This window comes from Anas acuta, chromosome 2 (assembly GCF_963932015.1).
Source record: "Anas acuta chromosome 2, bAnaAcu1.1, whole genome shotgun sequence".
In the NCBI taxonomy this organism is placed as follows: domain Eukaryota; kingdom Metazoa; phylum Chordata; class Aves; order Anseriformes; family Anatidae; genus Anas; species Anas acuta.
Genome location: NC_088980.1, coordinates 156,053,132 through 156,069,340, shown reverse-complemented (window position 1 = coordinate 156,069,340; position 16,209 = coordinate 156,053,132). Strand labels below are relative to the sequence as shown.

General features: G+C 41.3%; 1 protein-coding gene across 13 annotated transcripts in view; it reads right to left on the bottom strand.

Moving 5' to 3' along the window:
- The window catches only part of ADGRB1 (adhesion G protein-coupled receptor B1), a 255,238-nt gene that overhangs the window by 15,268 nt on the left and 223,761 nt on the right, over positions 1–16,209 (bottom strand). For 9 of the 13 annotated variants that reach the window (XM_068672759.1, XM_068672757.1, XM_068672758.1 and 6 more), the window contains 4 exons: positions 9,378–9,549; positions 7,449–7,544; positions 4,757–4,811; positions 685–1,364 (listed from right to left, as the gene is read on the bottom strand). In XM_068672759.1, coding sequence (XP_068528860.1) covers positions 685–1,364; positions 4,757–4,811; positions 7,449–7,544; positions 9,378–9,549 — 1,003 coding nt within the window. The remainder of the gene's footprint in view (positions 1–684; positions 1,365–4,756; positions 4,812–7,448; positions 7,545–9,377; positions 9,550–16,209) is intronic. The other 4 variants (XM_068672760.1, XM_068672769.1, XM_068672768.1 and 1 more) reach the window with 1 other exon arrangement.

The window sequence follows — 16,209 nt, the reverse complement described above, 5'->3', positions numbered from 1 at the left end:
ATAGAATGGGAAGCAAACAGAGATGCTCAGCCATCTGATCTAATAGAGCTTTTGACCATCAGTCAGTAGAGACTGAAATTTGGGCAGCAGTGGCCAAGATTTGCTCTCTAATAACATGCAAAAAAGGTTCAGGTGGTGAGAAGTACAAAAGCTGAGACAGACAGACATCAGTGTAAGAGGTACAGACTAGGGGGAACTGCTAATTTATGTCCTGAGTTACCACGGGTCAGAAGGAGAGGCCTGCACTTATGTCTTTGGTGCTAAGAGATTTGTGGGGCATGCCTTAAGGACATTTTACATTTGCAACTACAAGGATTTTCTCAAACTGTATCATGACTGAAGCCATTAAAATGGGAAGCAGAGGAAGAGGATAGAAGGAGAAAAGGTAATGCAAGCCATGTGCCTTGCATTAAACTTAACCGTCTTTGACAAGCCAAAGTTTTGATTTGACTTTGCATTGCCTGTAGGGCAAAAGACAGTGGCTTTGTAAGCAATGAGGGATTGTAAAAATTAAATTACAAAATGATATCACCTGCTGGGGTTCCCTCAGAGTAATGTAATACTGGAACTAAACAAGGGACTGCATTTGCCCTGGGACTCCTCTCTCGAAACATCTGGTGTGGCCAGCATTGAGGACATGGCATCACCATCGGCTGGGAACAACACAGGGATTGGCATGCTCACCTCCAAGGAGCTCATGGAGAGGGTGGAGACGGTCTCACTCTTGGACACCACACCTGAGTTCCCTGAGTCTCCTGTGTCACACAGGCTGTTGGGAATCTGTGACTCGTTGGAGATATTCTGTGGGGGCAGCTGCTGCTGCTGTTGTATCATGGAGGAACCCTGCACCTCACTGCAAGTCATGGTCACAGGCTCCCGTGGAGGACTCTTGACGACAAAGCCTGGGTCAGTAGCCATACTGAGGTGGATCAGCCTTGTCTGGGGCATCTGGTCAATATTGATGCTGTATTTGCTCTCGTCCTTGGGTGGTTTGGCCCGTAAGGTAGACGTGTTGGTAGGCAGAATGACATAGCTGGTGTCCAGCGTTTGTTCTTGGGCCCGGGAGAGTTCTGAGTCCAACTTCTTGAAGATGTCCCCATCACAGATGTAGATGGATTTGGGCGGCTGGTTCTTGTCCTTCTTCAGGGTGAGACTGTGATTGCTGAACTCGTTCAGGTTGATGGCCCCCAGGTAGTGCGGGGAGCCCTGCAGATGCATCTTGGAGACGTTGGCTGGAAGACTGTTAAAGTTTGAGGACCCCTTCTGGTGATTGAGTTTCAATTTCTCCTCATCCTGTAGTGATGGGCGTTTCAGCGTTCCTGTGATGGTTGAGGTCCTGCAGGCGGTGATGTCTTTATTCAGCACTAGGGAGACAGACAAGTATCCTTAGCACCTCACCTTAGCCTTTTTTTTTTTTAACACATCAATACACCAACCACAGTCACACCATGTTAGCATGTTCCCTTGGACCTCTCAGAAACAGACTACAAAGGCCAAACAATTTAATACTGTTCTTTGTTGCTGTTGTTGTTTTTTCTTTTAGTCCAGGATGCTGAAGGCGAAACTAAAACTAGAGAGGAAAAAAGACCCCTCATTTTAAGAGAATTCTCTGTGCTGAGAATTTCCCAACCCAGTCATGGCCAAAACTCCAAAGTACACCAACACATATAATCATACTGATAACACTATCTCAAAAAGCAATTACATATATTTAGTTATTTAGCATATGTAGCATATACATAACATGTTACTAGCCTATGGCTGAGCAGATTGTTTCATGTAGAAGCTTGATTTCATGAAAAAAAAAAGGTTTTGAATCAGAAAATAGTTGAAATGCAACATTATCTACAGCTCTTTTTTTTTTCTTAATATATATTATTATTTTTAAAAATTTGCTAAACTACTTCAGGTAGATCTTTTCCAATGGATGGTTTCAGGATTTGGTATTTTAAAACACATCATATTTTCTTATCAATTTCTGGCAAGCTCTCCATAAAGCTTATGTTCCAATAATCATGCCAAGCCTTTGTGAGAGATAATTATTTAGTGTTTCTCAATTTGCATAGGGGACAAAACAGAGTTCCACGAATATTCCTAAAGAGGAGGGGAATGCTTTAATCTGAGGATAAGGTGAACATGCCGATTAGGAGCTATATACAGGACACACAGACACTCATTCCCACACCACACAGTCTACAACAAAACAATTGCTTCATTTATGGGCACAAGGACCTATTGCTCGGTTGATTTGAGGCTGCAGCAAAGACCTTAAGAAGATTATAGCATCAGCCTTGATGTCTGCAGGGGATGGAAAACACTGACTATGGGGCAGGGACAAAGTGGTGTGGCACTGAAGGATACTTACCCAGCGTTTCAGCACAGGAAAGGAGATATAAATTTGTGTTCCCCTTTCTCCCATCTCAGAAAAAAAAAAAAAAAAAAAAAAGACCTTTTACCGTTTTTTTTCTTGCGGAGCTGAGACAAAGGTCTTTGGGGTGACCTGACACACAGCAGAGGAATCCCATGGGACTGGGGTCATACCCATTTTTCTGCCAGCTTATGCTGGTGGTTGCTGGAGGAGCACAGAAGCCCTCAAAAATTACAGAGCAGGCAAGGCAGGTTGAGGAAAAGACCAAGTGGAATACAGAAACTTTTAAAAAGCTTCAAAATCTACACACACAGGGCATACCTATGGCAGCCACGATTATCTTGACATGGCTAGAGGGCACACTAGGACAAATTAGAGAATTATAATGTATTCATACCATAGGGTGCAGGAAGGTGTTACTGAAATCAGGCCTTTATGCAGGACAAATCATGGCCAGGAAACAATGGAAATTTTTTTTTATTATTATTCAAAAAAAGCAGAATGCATAGGAAGACCACTGATACACTGTACAGAAAGGTCTCCAAAACGGTGACTATTATTAATTAGCTTGGTGCAGACTAACAGCACTTTACCAGGGGATGTTTATCTCCTCAGGCAGACAGCAACAAACAAAAAAAGTTGTAAAGGAGCGAACTAAGGACGGGAGGGCTAGGCTGTTAAAGAGCTGCCGATCCAGGGTCTTCTGCCTTTCCTTTGGAAAACTTAATTTAGAAGCAAGAAACTCGGTAATAGATACAGAACAGCTCCTGATTGCAGAAGTTTCGGGTCTGCCTTGGCTGCCAGCACAAAGTGGGCTGCTGGCTAGGTAGCTGGTTGGGTATGCATGTTTGCTGAGCATGCATTCAAGTCAGACCTGGTCTCACGTGCATGTTTTTTGCAGATGGTATTTTTGAACTGAGGTCTTCAGTGTCAGAAAGGAAGGAGAAAGACAAACGAGATGATGGAGTCAGCGAGAAATACAATTATAGAGTATGAGACAGAGAAACAGAGAGAAAAAAAATGGAGCGACCCTGAAAAGAGATAAATGGACAGAAAGAGACCATGAAATAAGATATCACAGGGATAAGTGAGATAAATATACTGTGGCTGTGATAGGCGTAGGGAGAGGGAGTGAGGCAGAGAGAAGGACTGAAGAAGACAGATAAGATATAGATAGATATTAGATAGATAAATGATAGTGACAGTGATAGACACTACACAGAAACACAGCGACAGAGATAAATGTTGACAGAGATAGAAATACATAAACAACAGGTACAGCAAGACAGACAGCTGAGGACAGTGATAAATAAGTGATTGCAAGGTAGAGAGAGAGAGAGATGCAAGATAGATAAACACATTAGAAGCAGATAAAGAAATGATAGATTAGATAAAGATAAATGGAAGGGACAGGTAGACAGATGTAAAGAGTGAGGGAGAAAATGAGAGAATGAGAAGAAAAGAGAATGAGAAAGAGTAATACAGAGAAAGAGAGAGAAATTTTCCCATGATGGGAAGTGCACACATAGTATTTACTGTCCTTGGCTTGGAGAGATCCTGGTTTGGAAGATGTGAATTATATGCAAGTGCCAAGCGAGCTGGTATTTCTCTTGCTTGGGGAAGGGGACAAGTGTGGGAAGGTAAATGAAAACCTAAATATCTACAAAAAGGGAAAAAATCAAATAATAAATCCCAGCCAAATGGTCAGGCATGCCAGGATCAGGAAAAGACAAAACCTGCAGAGACAAACAGGCAGCAAAGGAGACTTCAGAAGATGCAGACACCCTCAGGGGCATGGGAGAAAAGGGACTTAATGGGACAGGGACAGTTGGCCCATGCATAAGAAGTCAGAAAGAGCGTGTGTGACTGAACACGCAGGAGAAAAGTGGAAGCAAATAAAGACCTGACCCACCTCCATATGAACAGGCAGTTTACTACTGCACCAGAGGTGTGCATGGGGCCGGGGAGTATGTTGGGAAGGCTCTCCAAAGTCCAGACCTGCTTAAAGACACCTCCTGAGCACATAGCTGTCTGAGGCTGGCTTTGGACAGGGCTTACTACAGCAAAGAAGGATCACAGCAGGAAGAGATGGAACCAATCTCTTCTTCCTTGATTCTCTTCTCTGCACTGTGTCACAGGGACCATAGGTAAGATATAATACTTCAGAGCAAGGTTTGACCTTAGCTGGAAGACCAAGAGAGCTGGAGGGGAATAGGTTAAGCCAAGCATAGGGGAGAATTAGGGGAGCTGCTTTCTTTTGGCCAGGGTTGAGAGTAAGGGCAGCCCACACACGCACATACAAGCCACTACAACATACACAAATAAAGTAGAAAGGGAAAAAAAATGGCCTAGTTCAATCCCCAAACCAGGTCACTTGTTGATTCTCACCTGTGATGTGCTCACCTGATCTACAAGCCATATCCACGTCCTTCTCAAAATCGGTCTGAAAGACAGAGAACACAGAAGACGTGGTCAAAAGGAGGTGATGGGGAAAAGAAAGGCATCTGGAAAATGCAAAAAACGTTTTAATTCATGAACCAGACATAATCACTGCCAGAAAAGCGGAGGAGAGACATTTCAGTTAGTCTTTGAAACATGTCAAACAGACTACTTTTTTTTCACCTGTGGGTCTTGAACCTCAGGCACTGTAACACTGCTTTCCAGCTGAATTCTTCTGATCATCCAAAAGCTAATTCCTGAGCTGCCGAACTCATGTATCTCCCTGGAAGATGTTTATGCATATTTCAAATAAACTGGGGTCAGATTCCTGGCCTGATCTGCCTTCGACATATCTCCCCACATTTAGTCCAAGTGGATTCTCCTCCACCAGTTAAAAAGGTCTGCAGATGCTGCTGATAGTGCTCCATACTTACTGGAATTTCTTGTGATTTATCACAAAATCACATGAAATGGAAACGTGTCTCTGCTTCTTAAAATCTTAAATATCTTCTGAAACTCTGAAATATCTTAAAATATAAAAATTAACGGTCCCCCTAGGAACAAAGGCTGACTAACTTTGGTTGTGGTCTGTACAGGCAAATGAAACTCCTTCTTTCTCTCAGTATGAATTAACTCCTTTTTGAAAGCTTATAGTAGATAACACTTTAAAGAATTTTGTGTGCTGGGAAGACCACAGAATAGCAAAAGGTAGAAGAGTTCACTAATTATTTCTAGTACCATTTCAGAAAGAAGGCATTTAAAATAATTGTACTAATGTGCTGAAATGCATTCCAATTTCATACTAAGAAGAGTGTGTAAAATAACATCCCCATTGCCCTGGGATAAACACTTTAGTATTAGCAGGTTCATAACCAAGAGTTTTTGGAATTATGAGTAATTATGTTAACCTTACTTATGCTAATTTACTAGCAAATTGTTTAGAATATCAAATAAATTTGAAAGGAATAGAAGAGAAATAATATCAGGCTCATGTTAAAATGGGCAAGTGGGATGACAAAGAAAAATGTAATCACATTTTGATGATAGGAGTTTCAGGAAAAAATGCAACTGAACAACCTGTGCTAGTTCCATCAATAAATAAATAAACAAAGGGTAAGTTTATATTTAATAAATGTCAACAAGATTTTGTGGAAAACAGTTTGCTCAGCTAAGCTTCTTTTAATACATCGAGAAGATTTTGAGATTAGTGGAAAAGGTAACAACAAAAATTCTGTCCTTCAGAGACTTTGATTTCTTTGGTTACAGCACAATTCAGTGACTATAAAATAACATTGTACCCCTCTAAAATATCAGTAAGGAGTCGTCATTCATGTCTGGGTTTAGGAGCTCTTTGTGCTTGGGTGTAAAGAAACTGTAAGCTCTCTACTTCTCAACACGTCTATCAACAGTTCAGAAGTAAATGTAATCTCATAGCTAAAAACCTGTAGCTGACAGAATTTTGCAAGATGGTTGATAATAAATGAAAGCAGAGGTATACAGAGGGAGAAAAATCTGACACTTCAGAATATAGCTCTTGGGATGCTAACAATAGAATAACAAATATAGTGTCCACAATCTGAAAGGATACTGAGAGTTTGAAGGACATGTGGAAAAGTGTTACAGAAATAATTTGACGGCAAATGTCTTACAGAAGGAGAATAAAATAGTGTGTTAACTTACTGCAAGGAAGACTGGGACTGGATATGATTATTGTCTGTTATTGAAGGAGCTGAAGTATGAGGCACACAAGGGCCTTTGTAATTAAACGTAAATAAGCATAGTCAGAATAAATGTGTGAAAATTAGAAGAATACGTATTTAAATTAGAAATGAGGCACCTGTTTTTAAATATGAGATGTGGTAGAATAGCATATGCCTTGATGTCTTGACTTCAAGATTGTGCTTTGGACTGAAATGAGACCTGGCACCCAAGCACAATCTACCTGGCTTAGCACAGGAGTGACTGGCAAAAATTCCTGAGGTTGTGATACAGGTCTAATATTAAACAGATATTTTAAGAACTTGCTCGAATCTTATAAGTGCTTGTCCTGATGTTGTTACTCCAGTTTCAGAAATTAAATGCCTCCTACATCATAACACCAGAGCAAATGCAAGGCAATTCCCCATCGTTTATCATCCTACTGTCTTATCTAGATTGTTTGTAAAGGATTTACACAACAAGAGCAGGGTTTACAGTGCTTAAACTATATTCCCAGTGAAGCAATGTAAACAAGCGTGCTTGAGACAGTATCTTTATAATAATTACTATGATCCAACACACTGTGATTAAATCAGTATTAAAAAAAATTGCCTCCTAGCTCTAGCTAGGATGAGGCAGTATGATGAAGATAAAAAGGTCTGGGAGACTTAGGAGATATATTTGCCTCTTGTGTTTTCTGGGAAAGGAAAGATCTCCCCAAGATGTCTGCAAAACCCAGTAAAGCTGGAGCCCCCGATGTTACAATGAAAAGAAACAAGCCTTGTGTGAAAGAGCCTACACTATGATTGTTCAAGCGCAGGTTTAAAGGAAAAAGGAGTGATGATTGCAAAATATATGATGGACAGAGCCCTCTGTTTATCAGTTACATGTAAAAGACACCCATAGGTCCCTTAGTAACAGACTAGATGGTAGTTTTCCCTACCATTAGTTGAGCGTGTCCGTTCTGAAATGACCCCCCAGAGTCTCCATTGCCCTCTTCCTGACGATCTACGACTCGGCACTTCACAGCATCCTGGACCTGCAGGAGCAAATGGATTTGCACAAGTCAGAACCAGACAGAAGAACCAAATGTATTAAATTCTGCTAAAAACAACAACAAATGAAAATACAGTCCTTGGTAGGTCACAATATTTTTTATGATAGATGCTATAGCATAAATCGTTATATTAGGGTCTACAATTTTTGGTTATGATCCACCACCAGCTGTACTATATATCTGATCCAAAACTCACTGAAATCAATGGAAAAAAATAATGCCAGTGACTGCAATGGGAGCTAAATGCAGGCCCATATTCATAATGCAATTAGAAGAAGGAGTCTCAGCCAAGCCAGTGTTGTAATTCCATTGATTTCATTGGCCTGACATAAGGAATTAATCTGTTTTACTTAATTTAAAGGAGCTGTAAGAAGATAAAATGAATACTGAAAAAAAGGGCTTCCTGTCTCTGTTATTAATAGTCTATCCGCTCAGTAGGATGAAAAGAATAAAAGAAACATAAAAGATTTTTCCTTTTCTTCCTTGATATAATTTACCATTTTAAATCTCCACAGGGAGGCTGGAGAGAATTTACTCAATTTCCTCACTTGATTACCGCTAACATTACTTTCTAGCTCAAATGTCTATGTGCTAATGCCAACATACAATCATGCTGTAAACCTTGGTGCAGGTTGCCCCTCTCAAAATCAAATAAGCAAAATTGGTTTTCCTAATAATCCATATTGGGGAGGGAGAGGTGTAAACAGCCTGGAAATATTAATTTTCACAGAATCATAGAATATTCTGAGTTGAAAGGGACCCACAAGGACCACTGAGTCCTGGTTCTACACAGGACCACCCAAAAATCAGACCCTATGTCTGAGAGCGTTGTCCAAACATTCCTTGAAGTCCAGCAGCTCAGCGCCATGACCACAGCCCTGGGCAGCCTGTCCCAGTGCCTGACCACCTCTGGGTGCAGAACCTTTCCCTAACCCCCAGCCTGACCCTCCTCTGTCCCAGCTCCATGCTGTTCCCTCGGGTCCTGTCGCTGTCCCCAGAGAGCAGAGCTCAGCGCCTGCCCCTCCGCTCCCCTCGTGAGGGAGCTGCAGGCCGCCATGAGGCCTCCCCTTGGCCTGCTCTGCCCTGGGCTGAACAAACCAAGGCATCTCAGCTGCTCCTCAAACATCTTCCCCTCCAGACTCTTCACCATCTTTGTAGCCCTCCTTTGGACACTCTCTAATAGTTTTATGTAAGATAAGATTCATCAAGATAAGATTCATAAGATTCAGCTTGTCACAAACCAAACCCCCCAGATCCCTCTCTTTGGGGCTGCTCTTCAGCCTCTCATCACCCAGTCTGTACATATAACTAGGGTTGCCTCTTCCCAGGTGCAGAATCAAGAACTTGCTCTTGTTTAAACTTCATCTCATTGGTGATTGCCCAGCTCTAATTTGTCATGATCTCTTTGCAAGGCCTCTATACCTTCAAGGGAATCAACACCACCTCCTAGTTTATTATCATCTGCAAACTTACTCAGAACAACTTTCACTCCTTTATCCAAGTTGTTTACAAAAACATTAAAGAGATTTTTGGTGTTTAGCAAGCAAAATCTGGCATTTGAGCTAGAAAAAAGTGGATCTAAGAGTATCCCCCAAATTCTACTCTACAGGACACCTGGCATAACAACCACTGAGTCATTCTTTCTTGCCTCCCATCTTCTGACTGATAATGTAATGGTCATTTCTTTGGGCACTGCCTACATGAAGGCAAAAGCTCATAGGATTAGAAAAGCTACCAGGCTGAGCGGGCATTTTTCAGACATTTTCTGTAGGAACTTTGTTGGTTATATGAAAGAGAACGAGTCGTTCTGCTAACCTCTCTCCTAAGGATACAATGAACCATCACGATGACAAAGCCCTCCAATGAGTCAAAGACAGCAAAAAGGATCTGGAAGAGCGCCGACCGCCGATCTGTGATTGCCAGAACTGCAGACATCCAGGTGAGAGCCAGGAGAGGCAGGACCACGCAGGAGCTCCAAAGGGATGCCCTGTTAAGGGAGAGGAAAAGAGAATTGAGCTCCACTTCAGCCTCCCCTGCTCCCACGTGGGATGCTAATTCAGCCTCCTGATCCCATGGGGATTCAGAAGACTTCTCCAGCACATGCATACTTGTGGCTAGACGTCTCCTGAGCCCCTGGCACAGGGAAGCAGGAAGATGCTTTGCAACACTCACGCTACCAAAACAGGTGACACACAGTTTCTACAGGAGGGACTACTAGCCGATGGTGCAATCATGCATAAAACTTGAGGTGGGGAGGAAGGATGCAGATACCTCACTCCCACTTTCATGCCCTTCCCACTCTACGTCACTACACCACAAGGGTGGTGTTTCCCAGGAGGGGAGACAGAATACATTCACTGTGGGTTGCCAGAGGGAAGGGGAACAGTTGCAGCAGAGGCTGGTTTGTCACAATGGCTGTCGGTACTCAGGCTACAGACACTTGGACTTCCAGAGCACATGGAAGACACCAACAGGTGGGGACGTGTCACAGTTTCAAGTGACTAAAGCAGACAAGCATAGAGCTGATGTGAAGACTGACCTTTTGCTGTTGCTCCCTTACCCTGTAGCTGATGGTCCCTACAATTCCACAACAATAAGCATCACAGGAGCTGATATGTAACTCTGATCATCTTTGAACAGAAAAAAATCCAGTTTTCTTGTGTGATCTGCCCATCTGAATGCTTTGAAAAGAACTGCAGTTGCTTCTATCTTTAGCAAGTATTGCAAATAACTTTATTCTTGAGAGACTCCTTTAAGATTCAAGTCACTTAGTAATTCACAGGACCAAAAACTTCCTGCAGTGTTAGTACTGTTGCATGAACCTCCATCTTTTCTATGGTTGATGGCTCTAGAAATTAGAAGGTAGCTCTGTTTCCATGGGCTACTCAGCCCTTCATCTCTCTCACTAAAAGCATCCCAAACAATTTTAACAGCAATGGAGATTTTAGGCTGTCTGTTGTCCTATGTATTTGGCACCAAGAGTACCAGGAGATTTCCTTTGTGAGCTTCTATCTAACAAATAATAGTAGAGCTATGCACAGACTGAGCAACAAGTCGAGCTTCAGGATTTTCTGAATAGAAAACCTCAAGCTATTCACTAACAAACATAAACAGGTAACACAATAAATTACAGGACAGATATTGTGACACATGGTTTACAGTACTTGCATGGGACTTGCTTACCATTTTCTGATATATGATCAAGACTTTAATGTTTACTTGCTGGTTACACAGGTACCACTCTCAGACCTCAATGAGAATTTTACCTGAAGAAAGCTGGAGCCTGGACACGACGGGTATGAACATCGGGATGTAACACCCTAAAGAATTTTTCAAGGACTGTTACATCAGTTCTGCTGCAGTGACCACATACTGAAGTGATGGGTTATTTTTGTAATCATAATGGTACTATGATTGCAAATATTTCGACAACCTTTTCAGACTCAGATGTGTTTCTCGGTGGTGTTTTTAATCAATGTGATATCCCTCAGGGAGCCGTTAAATGGCATAAAATCTTTTCAACTAAACTAAGCATTATGAGGCTTCCTTGTAAGGTAAGGGCCAGATATAATGTAGATATGCTGTAATTTTATGTAGGATAAACTCAACTTTAATGTCCAACAAAGGCAATAATTTTAAAGCACTATTAAGAAAAGAACCAGCAGCCAAAGACAACCCTCAACCAAACTGCCAAACAGACTTTTGTATTCCACTTCTCTCCCAGCTCCCTGATATCTGGCTCATTATACTGAAGTAAGCGAAATCTTTCATTGCTATCATTTGCAATGGTGCATTAATATAACTGACTAAATAGTAAGTGGAGTAAAAAAAATTGAAGGTGTAGAAAAGCCAAATGGAAAATTGAGGTTTGCTCCATAACATGCCGCTCTAGATGCGTCTTCCACAAAAGGATCAGCAAACACAAGATGCCCGATGCATGGCTTGGTAAAGGAAGTCAATCAAGTAGCAGTCTGCAGTTTGATTGCCCAAAATCAGGACAGTCAACAGAGGCTGCTAGAGAAGGTCTGTACCAAAGAACTCGGTTTTCTGGAACTACCTGGTCACCCATCACACTCTTAATACATACAGATGTGTATATTATTATTACCAAAATGCAAACAGGAAACCTGTCAACCACATCTGAGAATGGATTTGACCTCTAAGCATTGGTTTGAACCAGAAATCTAAATTTGCATCGGGTTTTCCATTCTTGAAAAGAACTGCAACATCATATTGACAATGATTTGGATCTGGATTCAAGATTAGATGTAGATTTTGCTTGCAAATGATGCTGCTGAAGAGGTAAATTCTAATTTTCACTAGCGACAGGTAACACTTCAATCTATTGGCTTCAAAACCTGTTCCAACAGATTATGCAGACACTCTGTTTTAACCAGGAACTGCATCAGTCTGAATTTGCTACCCACAACACCGGTGCAATATTCCCTAACTATGGGGGGAACCTTCAGAGCTCCTGCTTCTTTATGTTGGATTCAGTCTTCCCTAGCCCTATGTCCTGAGTTTCTCAACATGGACAAACCATTCAACTCTTCTGAGTCAAGACATCCTGGTGGACTTCACTATTGCTTCCAGCATAAACAAACTTCAGAGCAGCACTGCCTACATCACACTTCCAACTCAGATGATTAAAATAGTATTATGCCAAATATTCAGCTGCCGTAAATCCGAATTATTCTGAATTATGTCTTACACCAGCTAAGAGTATGGCCTGACTTTCTGCTTTCTTTGTGATTCATCTTGCAGATGCCTTTTCAACAATATTCATCCCTTACAAATGTTATGGAAATGTTGCTTGACATTTAATGCATAATCTTTTTTTCTCAGGAGGCAGATGGCAATGGGTCATAAGACTATAACTTACTCTAATTTCACTTTCAGAGCTCTGCTTAGCCTTTGAAATATTAAATTCAAAAAAAGTTCCATTAAAAAAAAAAATCATATCTAGACTGAAATTTTAAAAGAAAACTCAGGGAAAGATAAGTGGTTTTCCTGTGACATTGCCCTTAATTCTACCTGCCGTGAGCTGAATTCATAGAAGAATTCACACTTCAGCCACTTTTCTGTGTGCCCATTTTGTAGGAGGCATTCTTAAAAGCTACCAGGAAATCTCATAGGACCTAAGAAACATCACATTACAGTGCCATGTGATGGGAAATAAAATGATGATTTGTTATATAACAACACTCTGATGACTTAACAGCTCTTCATTATGGATTATCTATGATCAATGAATCCATGATTTGTATTGCTTGGGACAAAAGTCTAACCCTGTTGGCTGGCAGATGAAGAATGCATTTTTCCTATTGATTTATCCTGATTTATTTGTTGCATACATGACAGCACTCATCATGAACAACTAATATGAAGGGAAGATCATTACATTTTAGTATGGGAGCATGACGCTGACTTATTGCATGATGACCATGGCGTGATAGTATTACTCAGCAGGACTGAACCAAGTAAAATTACTATGCCACGTGACATCATGGGCACACATTAAAAGTATCCGCAGTTTTATCTAGCATGGCAAAGACTTAACCTCATGGGAGACCCAGCCCTGGCAGCAAGCAGATGATGGCCTTTGGTCAAAAATATCAAAACCTGGCAGTAGTTTTTTTCTTTAGCTAGCTGTCAGCCTTGGGAGTCTTTGTCTTTGCAAAAAAAAAAAATAATAATAATAATAATAATAAAAAAGGCAGGATATACTGCTGGAACTTAGTGAATAGCAATGGAAAGAGCAAAAATGGATTTGGGAAACAAATATCTACATGAGAAAAGATTAAGAGGCCTGTGCCCTGACAAAAGGCAAGTGTAGGGGGACACACGGTACATGCCAACAAAGATGTAAAGGGCCATTCTAAAGACGTAAGCAATCAATTTTTCTCATTACTCAAGGCTGACAGGGCTGCCAGTACAATAAGCTTAAGAAACAGCAGCAGAAGAAATAACTTTAGAACTCAGAAAGCAGCTGTTGGAGAAGAGCTCTGAAAAGGAAGATGGTTTCTGGCCTTCAACACACAAGGTAAAGGATGTCTCACTGCATGTTGTGCAGACAAGGTGGCTCCACTACTCTGATAAATCTACAATTCCTGCCTCACAGCTGCTCTGTTACAGGATAATCACCATACAAGGTTTTACTTGACTGTAAATCTTGTGCTTTAACCCTTCTCTAACTTGTGTTATTCCTAAAAGCAAGAACTTGAGCACTTCCCCAATTTTAGGGACAGTTTCAGAGAAGCTCCCTTTAACTCGATGTCTATATAGCCAAGACAAGAAATCTTTACCTAGCAAAGAAGAGCCACTGTGCATACTGATCCCACGCATGGGGAGCACAGAAACACAAGACATCATTTCTATTTTCTCCAGAAAATGTTTCTACTCTCACTTGCTGCAATCTGCATGATATGACCAGGAGAACAGGAGATCAAACACCTCTGAATTAAGCAGGAAATGAAACAGATATGGGAAGACTGCTTGATTATTCACCCTCAGTAAGGGAAATAGTTCTTTGACCTCCCAAGCACCCGCAGGGGCTAAATATTGTCCACAGGTTAAGAATCCAATTTCAAATTCCTTGAACTATGCAAACAACACCGTTCCTGGTGAACAGTCATAAAATCAGCCACTCACAGAAGGGGTGATTCACATTAGTGCTTGGACTACAATACTGGGCAAAAAAACTGACATCCAAGACTTTCTGAAATGACTCTGAGCCAAGAAAAATCCCTTAACACAAGGGACTCCTTAATCCCTCTGACAGAAGAGCTTCAGATGACATAAATTGGGTGATGTATGAGAAGTTCTCCCTTCCTTCCTTCCTTCCTTCCTTCCTTCCTTCCTTCCTTCCTTCCTTCCTTCCTTCCTTCCTTCCTTCCTTCCTTCCTTCCTTCCTTCCTTCCTTCCTTCCTTCCTTCCCTCCTTCCTTCCTTCCTTCCTCCCTCCCTCCCTCCCTCCCTTCCCTCTCTATCTTTCTTTCTCTTTCATTCTTTCTCTCCTTTCTTTCTTCCTTCCATAACAGTCCCCAGTATTTTCTGTGGCTGCCCCCTTTCAAAACAATATCAAGATATGGCATGTCCTTGAGATATATTCCTGTCTCAGATCAAAATTTTTCACAGGTAGCAACGACAAATGAATTATAAGGCAGTATTTCACAGGCTGAGGCTACTGTACAAGCAACAATTGCAAGGAAAGAGATGTGGGAACAGAGGCTGTCCAATGGCAATATATAACCCAGATTTCATCCAGAGCATTCGACAGGGAAGGCTTTTTTCTAACCCACAGCTGTCAAGTCTGGGTTACACTTAACAGGTCATAGACATCCAAAGTTTTCCTTTTTATCATCTCCCTAGTCAAGAAACTGCCCAATTTTCAGTACATACTTTTTGTCTTCTATCACGATCACTACCTGCTCTCCCATCAGTGATTTACCATGTTCTCCGTCAGTTACACATCCCCTTCCATGATCCCTTCTCTCTTAGGTATTATCAAGAAGAGCTCCTCAAAACTTTTTTGACAGATAGTTGTATTCTTTCACACAATGCTAGCTCAGAGATAAGCCTCTGAAACCCATGGGAGGAGAACTGGAGGGAGCCTGAGGAACCCCAGAAGGAACCAGACAGGCACATCCTTGATGCACTTGCTCTCTGCCAAGCAGCTATGCCTAATTCAACATCAGAGAGGAGCCAGGAATCCTCACAGCATCTGATTTACACTGCAAGACTCCTAAAGCTGGCCCGAGTCCGGGATCAAGGCCAGCAGAATGGTGGCAGTGACATGAAGCACAGTCAAGGCTTTGCCTTACTGACAACCTCATTTACAATAATTTGGAGGAAGAAAACCAGAAAGAGTTCAGCTTCCGAGTGAAGGGAACAAAAAAGGTCAGTGGAGGGAATGAGTGTACTAATTCATGCATAATTTGCTCTTTTTGCGAGGACAAGAGCAGAGGATACTTCAGGATACACAGCAAAACTAGTACTGGCATTAACTGTCTAAGGTATTCTATCGACTGGAAAAACAAAAGATATATCCTTTTACAAGGGCCCTCTACTTTCTATCAAACCACTTAAATTAGAAAAGCAGGATAAGCAGATCTGGATTTTGTATCTCCTCTTTCTAATTTGAAGATGAATCAGAAGAGATGACTTATGACAGAGTAATGTCAGACAACATGGAAGAAAGATTAGAGATTGCTTTACTTTTGAAATGAATTTACAAGGAACTGAAAGCCTCTCCTATTTAACGGTCTACTTTATTAATAGTAAGGTTTTTGCTCGGTTAGCATTCCTCTGCAGAGACAGGAAAGCAAAATGCAGTGACCTGCTAATTCTAGACTCGTGGTACGAGTGCCTGGACTGATGCCATCTCAGCATCTTAGCTCGGCACTGTTGCAAAAGGGAAACGAGTTCAGTGAAAACTAAATTAGATTTTGTTTATTTTTTGCATCTAATAAAAACTGTTAGCTCTTAGTAGAGGTAATGGCATGTTCTCTTTTTCTAACAACAGTGGGTCATTTTCCAGAAATATACATTCTTCCCTAACCTCTTCTGAATTTCCTATAAATGGTGGTTTTGTTTTACATTTCCATATTTTGAAATGGTGGCTCTCAACTGTCTATTTTTGGTCAGAT